This window comes from Phoxinus phoxinus (assembly GCF_949152265.1).
Source record: "Phoxinus phoxinus genome assembly, chromosome: 6".
In the NCBI taxonomy this organism is placed as follows: Eukaryota; Metazoa; Chordata; class Actinopteri; order Cypriniformes; family Leuciscidae; genus Phoxinus; species Phoxinus phoxinus.
In genome coordinates this window covers 16,736,630-16,755,941 of record NC_136881.1, presented here as the reverse complement: position 1 = coordinate 16,755,941, position 19,312 = coordinate 16,736,630, and the positions used below count along the sequence as shown (strand labels likewise).

At 36.3% G+C, this 19,312-nt stretch overlaps 2 protein-coding genes across 2 annotated transcripts; one reads left to right on the top strand and one right to left on the bottom strand.

The window, feature by feature from the left end:
• Positions 1–1,926: 1,926 nt before the first annotated feature.
• dctpp1 (dCTP pyrophosphatase 1) lies at positions 1,927–2,810 on the bottom strand (the record flags this gene model as incomplete). Its single annotated transcript, XM_079615262.1, has 1 exon — positions 1,927–2,810. The coding sequence occupies one exon, from the start codon at positions 2,808–2,810 to the stop codon at positions 2,259–2,261; it is 552 nt and encodes a 183-aa protein (XP_079471388.1). The 3' UTR covers positions 1,927–2,258.
• A 197-nt stretch (positions 2,811–3,007) lies between these two features.
• On the top strand, positions 3,008–19,097 carry gatb (glutamyl-tRNA(Gln) amidotransferase, subunit B; the record flags this gene model as incomplete). Its single annotated transcript, XM_079615259.1, has 13 exons — positions 3,008–3,168; positions 4,416–4,566; positions 4,698–4,811; positions 8,619–8,817; positions 8,905–9,027; positions 10,742–10,855; positions 11,887–11,971; positions 14,301–14,345; positions 15,744–15,936; positions 16,851–16,984; positions 17,437–17,515; positions 17,627–17,761; positions 18,066–19,097. The coding sequence occupies 13 exons, from the start codon at positions 3,008–3,010 to the stop codon at positions 18,189–18,191; spliced, it is 1,659 nt and encodes a 552-aa protein (XP_079471385.1). The 3' UTR covers positions 18,192–19,097.
• Positions 19,098–19,312: the final 215 nt, after the last annotated feature.

The following is a 19,312-nucleotide window of genomic DNA, read 5'->3' as shown; positions in this document are numbered from 1 at the left end:
AATAATACAGTTCTACATACTATGTACACATGTAGTTACCATGTTAGTTCACAGGTATTAGGGCCACTTAATATAAAGTGGGACCAATAATTTAAATACAGTGCACTTATTGTCTACATACATGTCTTACATTGTACTTATATTTAAAAAATGCCTGCATGTAATTCATTTCTGTAATGGCATCTTACACTGTTGACCCTTCTCTTACCCCTTAACACCTCAACCCACCCTGAATATAAATATAAAGTAACCTGATATTAAGTGGGACCGATTCTTTATTTTATCATTAAAATAATTGAAAGTGTAAAACATCTTTATAACATTTTAGAACAAAAATTAAAAAATGGAATAATAATAGACAATATTAGCTTAAATTTATTATTTATTTACCTTAAATAATGTTTTTTATTTTATTTATTGCTGTTGCACCACCTGACTTCTGCAACAAATTTTACATTGAACAGGCTTCTACTTGGATGCCTGTATTAGCTTTTGCCTATGCTAGCAAGTTCATACTGTACATATGGGCTGCATCCGAAATCGCATACCTCCATAGGTGAAAAACAGTAACTTATGTGACAAAAGAAGTAGCCTATGTCCGAATCCACAGTAGGCTACTCGTAAAGAGAAAATTGAAAAGAGAAGGCAAACAGTACCTGGATGATCTAGTATACATCCAGATTACATTCATACTACTTTCATACTATATAGAAACTACTTTTTTTAGCAGTCGAAAAAGTAATTACTTTACCCATTCAAAATACGTAAAAAAGAGTATGCGATTTCGGACGGAGACAGAATTTTTAAATATAACAAAGTAGTTTTACATTGGTTGTACTGTGCCACCTGACATGGAGAGTGTACCAACCTAACATATACTTGGAAGGAGATATTTATATATAACTACAAACCTTTTCAGGATGGGGTCCTCTGGAAGCTGCATTTATCATGCTTATTGTTATTACCTTTCAAATTCATAATAAAAGCCCCATGTTTGCTGTTGTGCCACCCTGACATTTGAGAATTTACAAATTGCCAGACGAAAATTTTTCAATGATCTCAACAGCTATAAAACTACTGATAGGCCTATTTATAAAATGTGTTTATGGGAAAGATTTCAACATATATTATGCCAAAGTACTTTATTTTGAAAATTTCTTTTTAAAACACTACCTTGTCATGTCATTGACCCTTATCAAGCCCTTGGACAGTATTTTAATTGAAAATTATTTTTCTGAACTGAATTGACTTAAAATGATGTCAGAAGCTTTGTGAAGGTGAAAAGTTTATAAAAGTTGTTAATTTGTGAAGATTACCAATACATTTAAGAATCATTGTTGGTTTCAGTTTATTTTCTGCAATAATCCAAAACCCAATGGAAAGAAATCATATTGGGCTTTTGTTGAGGGAACCAGGGTGATACAAACTTGTGGGTTGGCCTACAAAAATATGCCAAGTCCAACACTGCAGCACTCAGTTGGTTTTGGTTGTAACATATCAAGTGTGCAAGGAGGATGAACAGGGCATTTATGGATAATTCCAGCAAATTATTACAATCAGTATAAAAAATTAAAAATAAATTGTGTTACTGACCACCTCTGTCAAAATGATTGTCAAGTTACCTAATCTTACATTAGGTGTTACGTTCTGACTCATTTTCAAAACCATTATTTTTCTTACCAATTTTGCAATGTCTGAAACTACAACTACAATTAAGTTTACAACAAATTGAATGCACTCCAATAATGTCCCATACCATGACATACGACCTTGATCGATCTCGCAACTTTTTTTTTTAGTAGCCTAATCTTTGACTTGAAGACCAGAATCAAAGAATACTGTATCAGTACAGCTATATGCAGCGCAGCTTGAAAATGTCAGTTTGGATGTTTCCAGAGTGAACAACAGTAGCACAGAGACCACGTGTGCGGCAAAACAGTTTACTGTGATGCAAAAACACTACAAAAGGACAAAGTAACTATTTCAGCACTAGTTTGGTACAATAAAAACAGAATAACTTTAAAACGAAGTTGCTTACATGTGGAAATGTGCAAACATTGTTTCTTACATACAGATTTTTCGCACACAAAAGCTTAATGTAAAACCAAGGATAGTAGTGCCAAACTATAAAAAATAAAATCAGCAACTAAGAGCCCAGTGGACTTTTACAGTTTGGAACTTAAGGCACTCAACATCTGTTCCCTCGAATATACTTTTCAGTAACGATCGTCTTTGGCAACAGCACGAAATCATCCACATCAGTCCTCGTATTCCGTGTATTTCTTGGCTGATCCATGAACTTTGCTGGCCGGGTACTTGAGTCGATTGAGAGCCATTTTGCGCAGAACAGCTTGAGGTAAATCAACGTGGCATTTCTCGGCCAGTTCAACCAGATAGATCAATACGTCACTGAGTTCCTGAGCCAGGTGTTCCCGCTCCGGCTCGGTCCAGTCCGGTAGACCTTCCGCCACCTCCCCGCGCCACTGGAACAGCTCCGACACCTCCCCGACCTCTCCGACCAGCGCAAGCAGCAGGTTCCTCGGCTGGTGGAACTGGTTCCAGTTCCTCTCGTCCGTGAACTCAGCCTGCATGTGGCGGATATCTTCAAGTGTCGGTTCGTGGGTAAAAGTGAAACGCTCGGCCTGATCGCTCTTGATTTCTCCATTCCCATTTAAAGCTGGGCGATGGCTGGAAGTTTCGCCGTTGTGTTTGGCCATTTTGGATGCGGTCTCATTTTGGTGAAGTGCCATTGTAACTGAGACGAGCGAAAGGCTAGTACTGAAAATAGAGGGGTGATCAAAAATGACCATGCGTGAATCTCCCGCCACCAACTTATGAGATTTCGCGGTTTGTGAATGCCGTCATAAGAAATCGCCGGAAACGTTGCCGTTAAGCCACTGGCATTGTGGGAGTTGAAGTTTTTTATTCATTATCCTACGGTACACGAGCGGGTTCCTGGTGGCTCTGTAAAACTACATGCACCAGCTTTCCAAACACAAACACAAGCATGGCAGCCTCCTCTTCAGGATACTACAAAATGCTCTTTAGCCTAAGAAAATATACTAACAAATCACAAAGTTTGTATCTTATTGATACTAATTTTGTGATAAGGACAATATGGACATCCGGATCAAAAAATCAACTTAAGCCGAAAGTACAGACAAAAAGGTAGGCATCAAATACCCCCCAAAATGTTGTCTACTGTAAATAAGAGGTTCATATATTTGGAGACGGAGATACAGGCATTCTGACATTTGTCATCAACATGACACACTACATTTGAATAATAGTCTTTCTCTGGTTTAATCTAATTAATTAATGGAGTGTAGGTGTGCTGACAAACTCCAAGCCCACATTTGATTGCTGACCTTGACTTTACATGTGTGCTCTGAACATTTTTCAAAATGTAAATCCCATTAACAGATACTACAAAGAAGAACAGATGGTGTTTGATAATAGTGTGTTTGTTAAAAAATATATATTATACGAAATAAAACAAAACAAACTGATAATTGTAATTAAAATGAATTATACTGAACATAGAAATTCTTACAGGTGAGTCCATCCTGGCTAGTTCTCACATTTTTTTTACTCCAATTAATAATTCTTAGGGTAGGTGTATTTTTTCTCAATATCCACATAAAATCTTCGATGCAAAAAAAATTGGTATTGATCAAATTTAATCAGTAAAACCAGCGAGTCAGTTATAATTATTGCCACATCCTGACATTTATGGGAAAACAGCATTGTCCTTTGGTTCTCAAGTAACATTTCTTATTATTATCAATGTTGAAAACATTGGTGCTGTTTATTATTTTTATAAGAACATGATAGATTTTTTCAAGATTCTCCGATGTATAGAAAGTTCAAAAGAACAGCATTTATTTGAAATATAAATCTTTTGTAATATTAAACGTCTTTACAGTCACTTTTGATCAATTGAATGTGTTGTTGCGGAGTAAAAATATTAATTTTGTTATTAAAAATGTCTTACTGTGTGCTGACACCAAGTTTTTGAACGGTAGTGTAAGTGTTTGACACCAACATACAAATCCACTGTTATTGGACTTCTGACTCGTAGCATTATAGAAACTGAGATACACATTTTTACTACCGTAGTCCTTTTTCTTTTTTATAATTACATTTTAATTGCATAATCTCTCTTAACTAGTTTGACCAACTAGCAGTTAGCCAAGGGATTATATTCAGTCTTATTTTTCGGATTTAAATTAGACCAATCTACCTTTTTTTTAAGCTTTGATTCATATATCTTCATATAAACTCATAATTTAATGGAATTGAGCTTCTGATTTTTAGAGCATTATATAATTGTCTTTTAATATCCTATGTATTAAAGTAACTGTAGAGAGTCACCAGTTCTCACCAACTCTTCATCTCTTGTGCTTTGTGCCTAGTCTTCTTCAAATGGTTGGTGTTGTGGGTCTGGAAATCCACGCTCAGATTCAGTCCACATCAAAGCTCTTTTCTGGATCTCATGTTGGGTTCTTGGCTCCACCGAACTCGCTCGTCTCACATTTTGATGCTTCGTTACCAGGAACACTACCAGTAAGTAAATCAATTGAATTGATATATAAATAAATACAAAATTTGATTACCAATTATATATTAATATAAATCTACACTATATATGTAATTTCATTGCATTTATAAATGCTATTGAATGTCTTGCTGCTAAGGTGCTGAACAGAAGATGTGTGGAGGCTGCTGTATTGACAGGCCTTGCTTTCAACTGTACCATCAACAGGAAGTCACTGTTCGACAGGAAGCACTACTTTTATGCAGACATGCCTGTGAGTTCCCTTAACTGCACACACATCTGGGTGCTTAATCAATTTGTCTGTAGTTTTATCTTCGTATTCCAACGCATAGAAGTGCTGATGATACAAATGCAATAAACAAGAACATCTTTCTTATGCTTCCAACTCTATGTGGTTGTTATTTTTGATTAGCTGCTTTATAGATTCATCGTTTGTCAAAGAGACATGCACATACAGTATATCCAATACATCACTCTCTCTTTTCCTAAGCTTTAATGAAGAAGTGATGGCTGTCCATGCTGAACAGGCAGGAAACAGAAGAGCTGCCACTAATGTAGACGAATAACAAGTGTCAGCTCTTAAAAGCTTAAAACATTCAAGCTCTGGTTCGAGCAATGTTTCAGCTCTGGTATTCGGACTTGTGAGGCCATATTTCGTTTTTTGGGGGTTTACATTTAGGAACATAAATATGTTTTCAATACTGTCACCACCAAACAAGCACTACAAACCCACCTCTTGTAAGTATTATTTATTTGAATAAAAAAAAATTTCCCCTTAAAATGTGGGTTACAATAGTTTGCAGGTGCGCAATTATAAACAGTGAGGCTGTGAAAGCAAACTAGTGAGTAGGTGAGTTTTCCTGTTCGGGGTGATGACATTTAATGTCCCTGACATCATCTGTAGTCCCATTTAGGCACTTTTTTCAGACAAGCAAAAGCTATAAAAAATCATGAGGGGGTATTACTTATGCTTTATGCTGTAGAATAAAACATGAAAATATGTTGAGCTTGTGTAAACCACAGACCTTATTTCAGGCATTTAACCTAAAACCATTTAAAACAACAACAATATTGATTTCAAGACGATGGAAGTGGTAAAATGCTAACTTGTTTTCATGTTTTGGCCTACAAAAAATAAAACCTACAAACAATTAGCTATAAGTCAACAGTATAATAGGCAGTATATACAAATAAATGAGTTGATTTTAAATGTAGAGAGATTTTCAAGTGGTGGGAGCTGGGAGTGGTGGATTACTGTAGAGTGAGATTGCTGCATTTCTTGCTTCCATGGTAACAACGCCTTCTCTTATTGGTCGATCTCTTTTGAGCAGTGTGGGTAATGTAGTTCTCCATTGGGAATTCTGCAACTGAATATGATGTTCTTAAAATGAAATTGTGTAGCTCGTTCTGAAGCCATCTCTGAACAACCCTGGAGCTTAAGATACTCTGTCTTGAAAGGTTATATATTTTATCATCATTAAAAACCTAATAATAAATTGGATTTTTTCCCCCCCTTGAACACGACTGTTGAGCTCTCAAGTCTTTTCTACGATCCTTTGGCTAAAGTCCCTTACCTTATTGATTTTTGTTGTATCAGCGCATCATAATTGAAGACCAGATACACCGATATCTCTTGTGTAAAGACACAGTGTTTGAAATTAACTTGTAATTAAATAGCATTATTAGACTACGTTCAAATGTCATTTTAGTTCCGACACAAAATAACCGCAAGACAAAATATTGAATTCTGTTTTAAATTCATGCATATATTTGAACAGGTATAGATATTGAAATGGAGGAGGGAATCTTTGACTTCTGAGTCACTCTTCATTAGTGCTAATTTAATTTCTTAAGTGCTTTACATTTGTTTGTTTTTGTGCTAGTGATGAAGTAGTTGATCAGGTACAACACACAGATGGTAATGGATAATTGCTTTTTCCCCTTTCCTTTACTCTTTTGCATGCCAATAACTATGATACATTTCTTGTGGCTTTTTGGTCATGGTGTTGCCATAGCAACAGTTACGAGTGCTCTGTTTTGCTTCACAGTTAAACTGAAGGAGGTTGAAAATGTAGCCAGATCACAAATATCTGTGTGTGGTTTCATTTGGTCATAACCCTAACCCTGACCTTTTAACCCTATCCAACCCCAGATTTTATCCTGATGATGGTTCTTCACAAAAGACTACTCTGATTATACAATATTGATGTTTTAAGGTCATTCAATTAGATTTCAAGTCCAGTGTGAAATAGGTCTGACCTAAAGCACAGCAGTGGCTTCACCCAAATATGAACTATATTAACTATATTTTAATGGTTAAAGAAAGATCTCATTTATACTGTTTAAAAAATATTATAAATGCACTACCCTTCAAAAGTTTGGGGTTGATCTGATTTTTTAAATATTTTTGAAAGAAGTCTCTTATGCTTTTATTTAATCTGTGATGGTAAAGCTTATTTTTCAGCATCATTACTCCAGTCTTCAGTGTCACATGATCCTTCAGAAATCATTCTAATATGCTGATTTGCTGTTCAATAAGCATTTCTTTTCATTATTAATGTTGAAAACAGTTATGCTGCTTAATATTTTTGTGGAAACCGTGATAAATTTTTTTCCTTGTGATGAATAGAATTATTGGAACTTCAAAAGAACAGCATTTATTTGGTAACAATGTAAAAGTCTTTACTGTCACTTTTGATCAATTTATTGCATCCTTGCTGAATAAAACTATTAACTTATTAAAGGGGTCCTATTATGATCTTTTACGAAGTCTTGACTTTGTTTTGGGGGTGTACTAGAATATGTTTTCATGCTTGATTGTTAAAAAAACTCATTATTTTTCACATATTTTTCATTATACAGCTCCTCTCTCCCCAGTCTGGCTCAAATACGCCAATTTCGACAAAGCCCCTCCTTCCGAAATGTGCTGTGATTGGTTAGCTGGCCCAGTGTGTTGTGATTGGCACCGCTTTGCACGTGTTCGAGAAATGGCCCACCCCTTCATAACTGCGAGTTCTTCTCTAGTGTAAAAATTAAGGTTATTTAAATTCAAACCTATTTGAACCCGATTCAGACCCTGACAATGTTAACAAACAAGAGGATCGCCCAGAACGGATTTCATGCACAGACTTTGCAAGCACCGATTTCACAGGATGTTTCAGAGTGTTGTTTTTTGTAATTTTCTTATACATTATTTATAGATGTTTCCACCATTTAATCATGACATTTGTCGGAAAACTAAGGTGATACAAACATTATTTGGTCACAAAACCATGGTTAATTTTCTTAAGAAGAGGTGAACCCTCTTATAAAAGCAACAAAAAACAAGCTGTTCTCCATAAAATGTGCAGCGCACAGATAAACATGGGGTTATAATGTTAAGGAACAGTGTTTAAAATAAACTTTTACCATTCTAAGTTCGTCACCCTTAGAAAAGTTTAAACAAATGAGTTTTGGAAATGTTGTGGGGAAAAAACTGTCTTTCTTTGACATAGTGACTCTAATGCCACTTTTTTTGCATATTCCGTGGGCATGGATTATTTAAATGAGGACCATTGTGACTTCATAAGATTTGTAAAATCGCATTGTAGTTCAAATAGTGGACTTTGAGCTTTGTAATCTTGCAGATCTTTTTATGCTCAAACAGCAACATTACAAACTAACTAAAGTTGAAAAAGTGGAAAAGCATGATAGGACCCCTTTAAACAAAAAGTCAATGACCCCAACATTTTTAACTGTAGTGTGTGTGTAAAATATTGTCTAGAAAATATTGATTAGTTTCTATTAAGTTCTAAGTAATTGTGATTTAATATAATTTCTGACCAGTGTTTAAAATGCAGAATGAAATTGTAACAATGACAAAATCTATCATTGTTTTATTTTATTGTATTTTTTTAATACATGGCTTCTAGCACTCTCCTGCTGTTTGGAAACCCCTGTCAGAAACAGAAGTGCATTACTGTAACAGATCTATTTAGGTCTAGATAAACTTCTGTGTAGCAATTCTCGACACATACCGTTGCTTAGTTTTTTTTATTTATTTTTTTATGTGTGTTTTCAGGCAGGCTACCAGATCACTCAGCAGAGGCTTCCCATAGCAGTGGATGGAGCACTGGTCTATAGTCTTTTTGAAGGTCGCAGAAAGAATCAAGTGGTAACCAAGAGTGTGACAATCAAACAGATCCAGCTTGAGCAAGACAGTGGAAAGAGTCTCCATGATAATGAACAGAGCCAGACTCTAATAGATCTCAACAGAGCAGGTGCTGCTTCTTTACTCTTATACAGAAACATAATGACTGTATCTTTGTGGACAGTGTCTGATATGAAGGCTGTGTCTCTGTCTGTAGGTGTAGGTCTGATGGAGCTGGTGATGGAGCCTGAGATGTGTTGTGGAGAGGAGGCAGCAGCTGCCGTCCGAGAGCTTCAGCTCATCCTGCAGGCTCTGGGCACCTGCCAGGGCAACATGGCTGGTGATTTAATACACCCCCTACAGCTAACATTGATCACAACCTTTAATGTCTACACACATTTATTCCCATGAATTGGTCTCAGGCACAAATCGCATTGCTTGCATGTTATCTGAGGTAGTAATCCACCCAGTACCAATAAGGATGGGCCATATGACTAAAAATCTATGTCATAATCTTATGTCAGAAAAAACATAATTTTGACCAAACAGCCCCATCACCCCGATAGATTTATGTTGTAGAAAATATTTAGTGTAAGATGTAAAATACAGGAAAACTAAATCTAAAAAAAACTCAAAATAAATGCTAATATTAAATTCATATTTTAACAATTTAAAGGGATAGTATGGGTAACCAAACAGTTGATGGGACCCATTGACTTCCATAGTATTTATTCATTATTCTTTTGTGTTCAGCAGAAGAAAGAAATTCATACAGGTTTGGAACAACTTGAGGGTTTCATTTTTAGGTGAACTACAATTTGAACTAATTCACAGAGATTAATTGAACCTACCGACTTGATTTGGTCCCTGAACTTTAAATTAAAGATTTGCTTTTAATAAGACCGGTAAAGATTGTTGGTGGTTCAATCCCCGGTTCCACCTGACCAAGTGACGAGGTGTCCATGAGCAAGACACCTCACCCCAGCTGTTCCCGACGAGCTGGATGGCGCCTTGTATGGCTGACACCGCCGTCGGTGTGTGAATGGGTGAATGTGAGGCAATATGTAAAGCGCTTTGGTGGCCATTGGGTCTGTGAAAGCGCTATATAAATGCAGTCCATTTACCATTTACCATTTTTAAAAAGAATGTTAAAATGACCACAATAATCATAATTCTACTGAATTTTATATGGGCAGCAAAATCATTGCAGATATAGTGTTAATATTCAATATACCGACCAGCCCAGTACATAGTGTTCCATACGTCTCCAAGATGTCTATTAAAGAGCGCATCAGGTGGAGAGCCACTAACACTAAATTTTGTGTTCAAACATCCGATAAACACATGTGGACTCGCGTAGGTCTTAAATCATGAATATTGCAGAAATGTCTGCTGAATGCCATTCTGACACCTTTATGATGTATTGTAGATGAGAAAATGTTCACAAAATTGTTTTTTTACAAATCTAAAAATCATCTTTAAAACTGAAAAGGGCATCGTAACGCATTTTTTCAGGGCTAAATGAATAGCCTATATAGCATAAAAGGATTATAGGTGGCCCCCCGCATCAATGACCCTCTTTTCTCAACCAATTTGTAAACACCTTTCCCCCTTACCGACTTCTAGTATTTGTGCTTAGGATGCACTGAGATGTTCTTTAATATAAGTAAATCATAGTTTCAGTTACACACTTTAAGTAAGAACATTAAGTAAATGCAGTGTAAGATTCAGAAGATTATTTAAGAAAATAACTGACCTGTTCCTCAACCCTTCTTAATGTGTCACTGATCAATAAACCTGTTGTCTTCTTGTAATGAAAAATTCAATAGCTCTTGTTTAATCAAAACCCCTTGAAGCAAAATACAGCAAATTGTTTATTTGTTGCAGACTATTCAACGGTGCTCTCCAGAATACAGTATTTCATGCAAATAAATCATTCAAATTCAAATGTATGCACTGTTTGTTAAGCAGGGGTTTTGAGAGCTGTGGATGGTTGAATTGTAATGACTGTTCAGAGTGATTCTCATTAGATCCCTCTTTCTCTCCTCTCACAGAGGGGCAGCTTAGGGTTGATGCCAATGTGTCCGTGCATCGACCTGGAGAGCCTATGGGAGTGAGGACAGAGGTCAAAAACATCAACAGTGTCAGGCACATGGCCAAAGCCATAGGTAAGGATATGTCACTGAACTGATACTGAGAAAGAATTTGATGGATATCAGGATCTGCCTGTTGGTTTGGAGAAGGTTTTTCTGGTTTAAGCACAAGCATACAGTAAAATCTCTTTGCTGCTCCTCAGTACAGCAAGACGTGTCGAGGGAATGAAATAGACTTTTAGCCAGTGGGTTTCAGAAATCTTTTAATCATGCTGCATTCATATTCACACACACACACACACACACACACACACACAAACACACACACACACACACACACACACACACACACACACACTTTAGTAATAGCTGGAAGTCACTTTTCTTGTGTGGTTGTCACATTTAGCCCAGCATCAGTTGGAGGGAATGAGTGTCTGTGTGTAATTATGCCAGAGCTGAAAGTCAGACTGCAAACTCCAGATAAGAAACACGAACAATAAGCATTTTCACCTCACTCCATCTCTGTCTCGTGTTAAATGCTCTGTCAAGATGTGCACCGTTGAATAAAGGCTGCAGAAGCAATCATCTCTGCTGCATTAACACACACACACACACACACACACGGTACACACACACAATCACAAAGTTGTGATTTTGAAACGAGGAGTTTCACTCAAAAAGAAATCTGACTCATTTGATCCAAGAAAATAATGAGTGTTGAAGACCCACATAAACATGTCTGTCAAGGACGAGAAGATTAAATAGTGCTGTCAATGAAAGCAAGAATAAACATTGAAAACATGAAAATATTTAATCGCTGAATGTGACATGATGTTTTACACTGTTCCCCCTGAGAGAAAGTTGTGCAATTTAATTAATATTTATGATGCATTTTGTTTTGATGTCTTGAAAAGTCAGCTATTATACTAAAACTAAAGGACTACCAGTGGTTTTCCACACTAGTACAATTTCCCCCAAAAGCACGTTTAAGCAGTCATGAGGAAAAATGCTGATGTGCAGCCATTTCAAAAGTACTTTAGGGTCTTATTTTGGCAGAAGGTTGTGGTTAGAGTTTGATTGGTCCTCTCTTGGTACATGTTCCATAGACTACGAGATCCAGAGACAGATGGAGGTTCTGCAGAGCGGTGGGACGGTTCTTAATGAGACCCGAGCATTTGACAGCAAATCTGGGTAAGGGGGCCCAGAACAGGCAGATTTCTACAAGAGCTGCATTCTCCTGTGATATCAACTGGAACAGACCAACGCAATTAGACGATCTGAGTTTTACATGGTTTGAGTCTCAGATTCTATATTGGTTTCTTTTTTAATTTTTAACCCACAGCCACTTTAAATTATTAATGTCAGATTAAATGTTTAGCGTCTCATGGCTGATCACACACATTGAGCTTTACATTGAACACATTGAGCTTCTACTTCAGGTTTAGTCAGTGTTTCTGACAGAATTCTGTTTTTGCAAACCAACCAAATAAGAACATACTGTAATGCAATGCCAAAAAACACAATTTATAACCGAAAACGTATTAAAAAACAATACATTCTCATACGAACAACCAGTCATAATGCTGGTCAAAATTAAAGTTTCAAAAGTTACTGCTTTGATTCGGGCTGGACATCACTTAAAGTCAAGACTTGTGCTTTAGTAAGTACACTACCGTTAAAAAGTTTGTCTGTAAGATTTTTTTTATCAAAATTAACAGTAAATACTTTTACATAGTTATTATATGATAAAAATGCTATTTCAAATAAATGCTGTTCCTCTGAACATTCTATTCATCCTAGAATAAATGTTGGAAAAGAAAGAAAATCAAGTTTCCATAAAAATATTAAGCTGCACAACTGTGGTTATAATTAGAAATATTTCTTGAGCACCAAATCAGCACTTTTGAACAATTGTGCTAGTCAGGGACCTTAAAGGATCCGTCATACTTATTCAAACCAATAACGTTCATTTGTTCGTGAATCGGGCTACACTGTTTTTTGTGTGCAGCCAGTGAAGACAGCACAATAGACAAGTGCATCACAAAATAATGACAGGACAACATATCTTTTATCTCATGTTCAATTCAAACTGCAAACGTTTTTCTTTTGTGGCGCTGTAGATTCTGCAGCACTGGCAAATAGTGATTCTGGAAATATTGTGTTTAGTCATGGGCAGCATACTTTTCCCTTGCTGTCCATCTGTGACCAAAGATGAACGTGGTCATTTGACCTCAGTAGTTCTGTCATGTGTTGACTTGTACACATGGCAGCACTAGACACACACACACACACACACACACTAACTCATGTTCTCTACAGATGACAGAGCAGTATTATTGTGAGCATCTGCCCATGAAATAAAAGTCTCATCTCGCAGCTGTGTCCTCCTGATCTGCTAACACAAACCACCAATATATAAGAGCTTAGTACACAACCTTCTGTTCTAGTATACTTTATTCTAATTGGTCAATCGTGGCAGTCTGTCGTCAAATATCTTTCTATAATGGCCACAAAACTATAATTTACTTTTGGTCTTTTCTAAAAAATTAGAATCCATTTATGTTTTATTTGGTTTGTAGTAATTCAATTTACAGGATAATGTACAATTAGCTGGATGTTTTCTCTAAATAAAGCACATGAGGTTGATACAAAAGCTAGGTGTGTCACACACATATTTTTGGCGCCCTGGGCAACGTAACACTTATCCAAAAAAGTAGAGTTTTAGAATAACAAGAAAGGGAACCTGGGTTCAAATCCCAACTGACAATACATTTTCATAAATATAAAATGTAAAGTCTCTTTTGCTCACCATTTATTTAATTTACTAAATTGTTGAATTGTTTGCTATTCATTGACAAAGCTATCAGTAGAATTTGTAATTGACAAAGAAGGGAGGGTAAAGGAATTATCATAATTATTGTAAAATGCTTGTAACTACTTACTACTTGTAAGCCCGTAACTTTCTGAGAGCCTCGAGTTGTACCACCTGACCATTGCAACGTCATTCATAATCACTCAAAATTGCAGCAGTTTCAGAATTAAAATGTAGTTACAGTAGTTAGCAGTTATTTAATAATAATTCCTGTAATTGACTTGTTGATGTCTTAATGCAAGATTAATCTGAAAATAAATTAAAGACATACAATACAGTTTAAAGTAGATTGCACAGTTGGATAACTAATTTCCTGCTTAATAAGAGGACATTAGTTCATCAAAAAGGCATTGACATAACAACTGTTACTTGTTTTATTGTGGTTTTGTCTGTTGATTACTGAAATTACACATTCATTTTGGCATTAATAGTGTTGCCATTAAGTCCTGGTTGTCATCTAGTAATTACTCTAATTATGACACGCTGTGAGCGCATCACAACTCCTGCATGGTAATAATAACCAGCTGACAAAACATGTAAACTCTAAATTCCTGTAAGAACCTTCTATCAGAACATACTTTGCTTGTAACTTTTTGTTTTATTTTAAGCTATAACTGATTTATTACCATCTCTCTTTCTCTCTGCCAGTAACACAATTCCGATGAGGGATAAGGAAGGCCTACAGGACTACAGGTGAGTGTAATGCTCCATTGAACCCTGCAGGTGAGTGAAATCTGCTCCATCCTGTGGAGTACTACAGGGAGTAAAGATAAAGAAAAACAGGAGAGGACATTGGAAAGAGTGATGGAGTAAAGGGAAGCTGGACAGTGCAGGATAAAAGGGAAACAGGTAAAAGGAAAGAAGCAGAAAATACTGAGTTTCTATGGACAACAAGGGAGTAGCAGGGGCGACGAAACAGACGAGGAAGAGGACAGGAAGACTAGACAAGTGGTGAAATGAAGGACTGAATATGCATCAGCTGTGCTGTGATAATGCGGCTGTAGATCCACATAACGAAGGGAGGGAAGAGTGGGTGTATGCACTAAAGAAATGGAGCAAATCTTGCAGTGCCATCTACAGACTGACTAAAATAAACATTTATAAATCATTGAAAGCCACTTTCCATCTACACACATATTTTAACTATATCTACACACACACACACAACATTTTGGGGTTAGTACATTTTTTATTCAACAAGGGATGCATTAAATTGATCAAAAGTGATAGTAAACACATTGTTACACAAAATTCAGTTTGAAATGAATGCTGTTCATTTGAACTTTCTATTAATCAAAGAGTCCTAAAAAAATGTATCACGGTTTCCACAAAAAATAGCAACACAATTGTTGATTGTGTTTGAGCAGCAAATCATGATTTCTTAAGGATCATGTGACACTGAAGACTGAAGTAATGGCTACTGAAAATTCTGTTGAATGAATAAAATATGTTTAAATTGAAAACTGTTATTTTAAATTGTAATAATATTCCACAATATGACTATTTTACTGTATTTTCAAGCAAATAAATGCAGTCTTATTTCAAAAACCATTTTAAAAATCTTAGACTCATACAGTATTTATGATTGGTTAACTATGCAGAAGGAAGTCATCTCTCAGTTTTGAGAGAAACAAATGTAAATGTGAATATCCATTCTGATTGGTCATTTTATACATCTGAGATGTGTCCTCTGACATTCATGCAACGATCAGAACTCAGCTACAATACGATGCATGAAAAAATGTACATGCATGTGAGTTATGGTTATTTGTAAATCAATCACAACCATTTTTTAAGGAGGCTCAGCCTCCATTGGCTCTAATGGACTGCCACTGGAGAGGACGCTTCAGACACACGGAGGCTGGACATGTTAGGCCGGTTCAGGTTTAAGAGATATATGAGGAGGGTGTGACAGAGAGACAGAGAGGGCTGGAGATTAGGCCTTGAGATGACACACGCTGTCTGAACACTACAAACGCTGGCTTATCTTTGCACCTGATAAGAACACGCTCTTGTGTTCCCCCACATGACCTGCTTGAATCACGCCTTCTGTTGTGTTGTATGTACATAAATTCTCTCTTTATCTCCCAGGTTCATGCCAGAGCCCAACTTGCCGCCACTGTTTGTTTATGAGAGTGAAGCTTCAGTGCCTGCTGGCGTTGACTCCGCCCAGGTTGTGGTGATTGACAGGTTGAGTGCCCAGTTGCCAGAGCTGCCGTCTGTGAGGAGAACTAGGCTTGTGGAGACCTACGGCGTTCTGCGAGAGCACAGCTTCATGCTGGTGGTGAGAAAGTTCACATTCAAGCTGTGCATGCTTGTTTTTATGGCACACTTCATCAAGCACTCTGATTCTTTTAAGATAATTAATTCCGATTGCCTTTTTAACTTTGTTGAGTTGTAAGCACTATGATTTTCCATTCGTATGGGCATGTTTGGGGTCATGAAAACTGAACAAAAAAAAAAGAATTCTTACAGTTGCAATATTAACAACTTGCAATATTATTTATTTAAATTGTGAATCATTTCCTCATATCTCACAATTGTGACTTCAATTCTCGCAATTGCGTCATAATTTCTTGTAATTGCATTTTCTTGTATTTTAGTAATTGCAACTATTTTTATTTCAACTCATTTTAATTGTTTTTATATCTTACAATTGTGACTATTTCTCATAATTGTGACTATTCCGTGTAATTGCAACTATTTTTTGTAACTGTGACTCATAGTTGCAGCTTCTTATAATTGTCAGTTTATCTCACAATGGCAAATATTTATTGTAATTCTGACTTCATCTTACAATTGCTACTATTTCTTGGAATAGCAACTTTATTCTTCGTAATTGCATCTTTATTTGTTTTAACTTCAAGTATTTTAATCACAACTTCTCCTAATTGTCTTAATTCCTAACAATTGTGACTATTCCTCGTAATTGTGACTGTATTTCTTGTAACTGCGACTATATCACAATTGTGACTTTATTTCTCATAATTGCAACTTTATTTCATAATTGTCACTTCATGTCTCACAATGTTACTTAATTTCTTAAAGTTTTTCTCACAATTGCATATTTGAGTTGGTGTTTGAAACAGGCTTCCATAGTTTTGGGTTAATCTTGTCATTTGTTATACTTTTTTTTCATCACAGATATTTGATATTAATATAAAAGATAGCTATTATATGATAACTATTCTGTTTCAGAATGAGGACGGGCTTATGGACTACTTTGAGAGTGTTGTTCAGATGACCAAGGTAGAACCGAGGAAGGTGATTGGCTGGGTGATGAATGAGCTGATGGGATATCTGAATCTTCAGAATCGGAAAGTCTCTCAGAGGTAAACCAGCACTGAGAACAATCATTCAATACATCCAAAACATTGGAAAATAAATGAGAATAAATAATTCCAAGAAATAGGGAGAGAGGAAGTGTGCGCGTGCGCCGTAGGCTTTTTTCCAGTCTGTTATTCATTCTCTCCAGTATTGTTTCCAGTCAGTAATAATAAATAATGGCGGTTGTGTTCACTCCATGCCTAGGGATATATATATACGGGAGTGTTTTTCTGGGACTCCTCCAGCTCAGTGATCAGAATCTGCCTCAATGATCATGTCTTGTTTTCTTGAGTTCACTAATATGTGAGTGGGGCCAAATTGTGAGAAAGAAGCCATGTTTAACCCATCCAGTAATGAGTTATCCTTGGTCATAATGTTTCTAAGTCTTGCTCACCGAATTATGTATTGTGAGTGTGAAATTTGTTCTTTCTAACTAATCTCTCCCTTTCTTTCTTAGTCCCATCTCTCCATGTGCTCTTGCTGAGCTGATCAATCTTGTGGAATCTGGTCACATCTCATCCTCGACTGCCAAACAAGTAAGAGAGAAAAACAATCCTTAACTTGGCTAATTGACAGACATACAAGCCATATTATGAGGTTCTCCTTAAACCACAGGCCTGTTTTGTGTTTGTATGTGGTGAGCGCAGGTTTTCCAGGAGATGTGGAAGGCCCCAGAGAAGACCGTGGGCCAGATAGTGAAGGAGCAGGATTTGTGGATGATAAATGACAAAGAGGAGCTACGAAAGATCTGTCAGAAGATCGTGGACCGTCACACTGAGGAGGTAAATCCAGACATGAATCCACCTTAAAAACTCAGTTTGTCTTCAACTATACAACTTAACTTAACTATACAAAACAATTGATTTATTTGTTTGTTTATAATATTAACTGCTAGCCAACGATAATCAGTACACTATTGTTTGTCTAATTTGTTTTTGCAGCTTCAGATTATAAGAAAATCTTTTTGTACAAATGTGATATTATTGTGAAATATAGAACTTAAAACAATTTGTTTATTTAAAGATAAACTATTTGCCAAAATCTAATATCTTGCACACTAATTTTTGCAAATTAATTTTGTTGCAGGTTCAGATTATTAGAGGGGGTAATAAGAAAGTACTGAACAAATTAATGGGTGAAGTTCAGAGAGAAACTAAAGGCAGAACTGACCCGGTCCAAGTCAGAGACATTCTAGAGGAAATGATCTCATGAACTGCCCAGCACGCCTATTTTGTGGGTTAATTCTGTGTTCTGGACATGCAGCTTAATGGAACAATGAAATTAACATTTAATAGCCTCTGTACAGACGTTCCAGAAAGGTGTCTCCACTGTAAAATATATTCATCAAACATTTTGATAAACAAAAGTGTTTCATGCAACATTACTTTGTGGTGTTTTACTTCTGAAGATTTCAGTATTTAATTCATCACAGCTCAGTTAATTCTGGGCTCTGAGACATTTATCACTCAATGATCATCGATTCCTTAATAGTCAAGCCTTGTGAGAAAATCTTGTGTGTGCAGAATCTTTTTGTGCTGCTTTAAGTTGTTTGCGGCTCTGTATGGATTTTCTATGGGTTTTGTGGGATTATTCGTCACTTATAGAATTTAGCAGGTCAGGCCAAGGTTGCCTGAAACTTCTGGTGTGTAATCACCATTAGCCATTGCTAGCATAGCCGGTGTCTGCTGGCATGAGTGATTGAAATAAAATGAATGTTTTTATGTACTACTAAGACTTGCTTTTTTTTTGTCAGACCCAACGTGTTTAACACAGCAAAAATCATTTTGTTTTTATGTTTTATATGTATATGATAACTTGATGGTGGTCTGGATACTCGTGTCATGTGATTAACTAGCGCCCTCTGGTGGAGTGTGAATTTCATTTACCGTTATGTCAAGACCTGGGAGTCAATGCTCAGTACCATGGTCAACATACTTTAAATTTTGAATTCAACTGAATCTGAAATGTCTGTGAAATTTGTTCAGTTTATGTAACTTTTTATTTTAATACAAATGTCTACACATGTTAAGAAATGTGAAATAAAGCAGTATGACTCTTAAGAGACAAGATATTTGAATAAAGTTGTCTTTATCCATACAATAAAAGTTAATCGTGATAGATGGATATATAGATAAATATCACAATTAGCCCTTTAGAAAAAGGTTTGATGATAGAGACTATTGCTGCCATTAGTGAAAATGAATTGAGGAAGGACTCAGTTTTAAACAAAATAACTGCCCCTTTCGGCTGAAAGGACTATCTGGGGAACAGGAGTTAAATTGTGTCAACAGTACATGAGTTAACATTACCAAACATACAGATGCAACTTCACC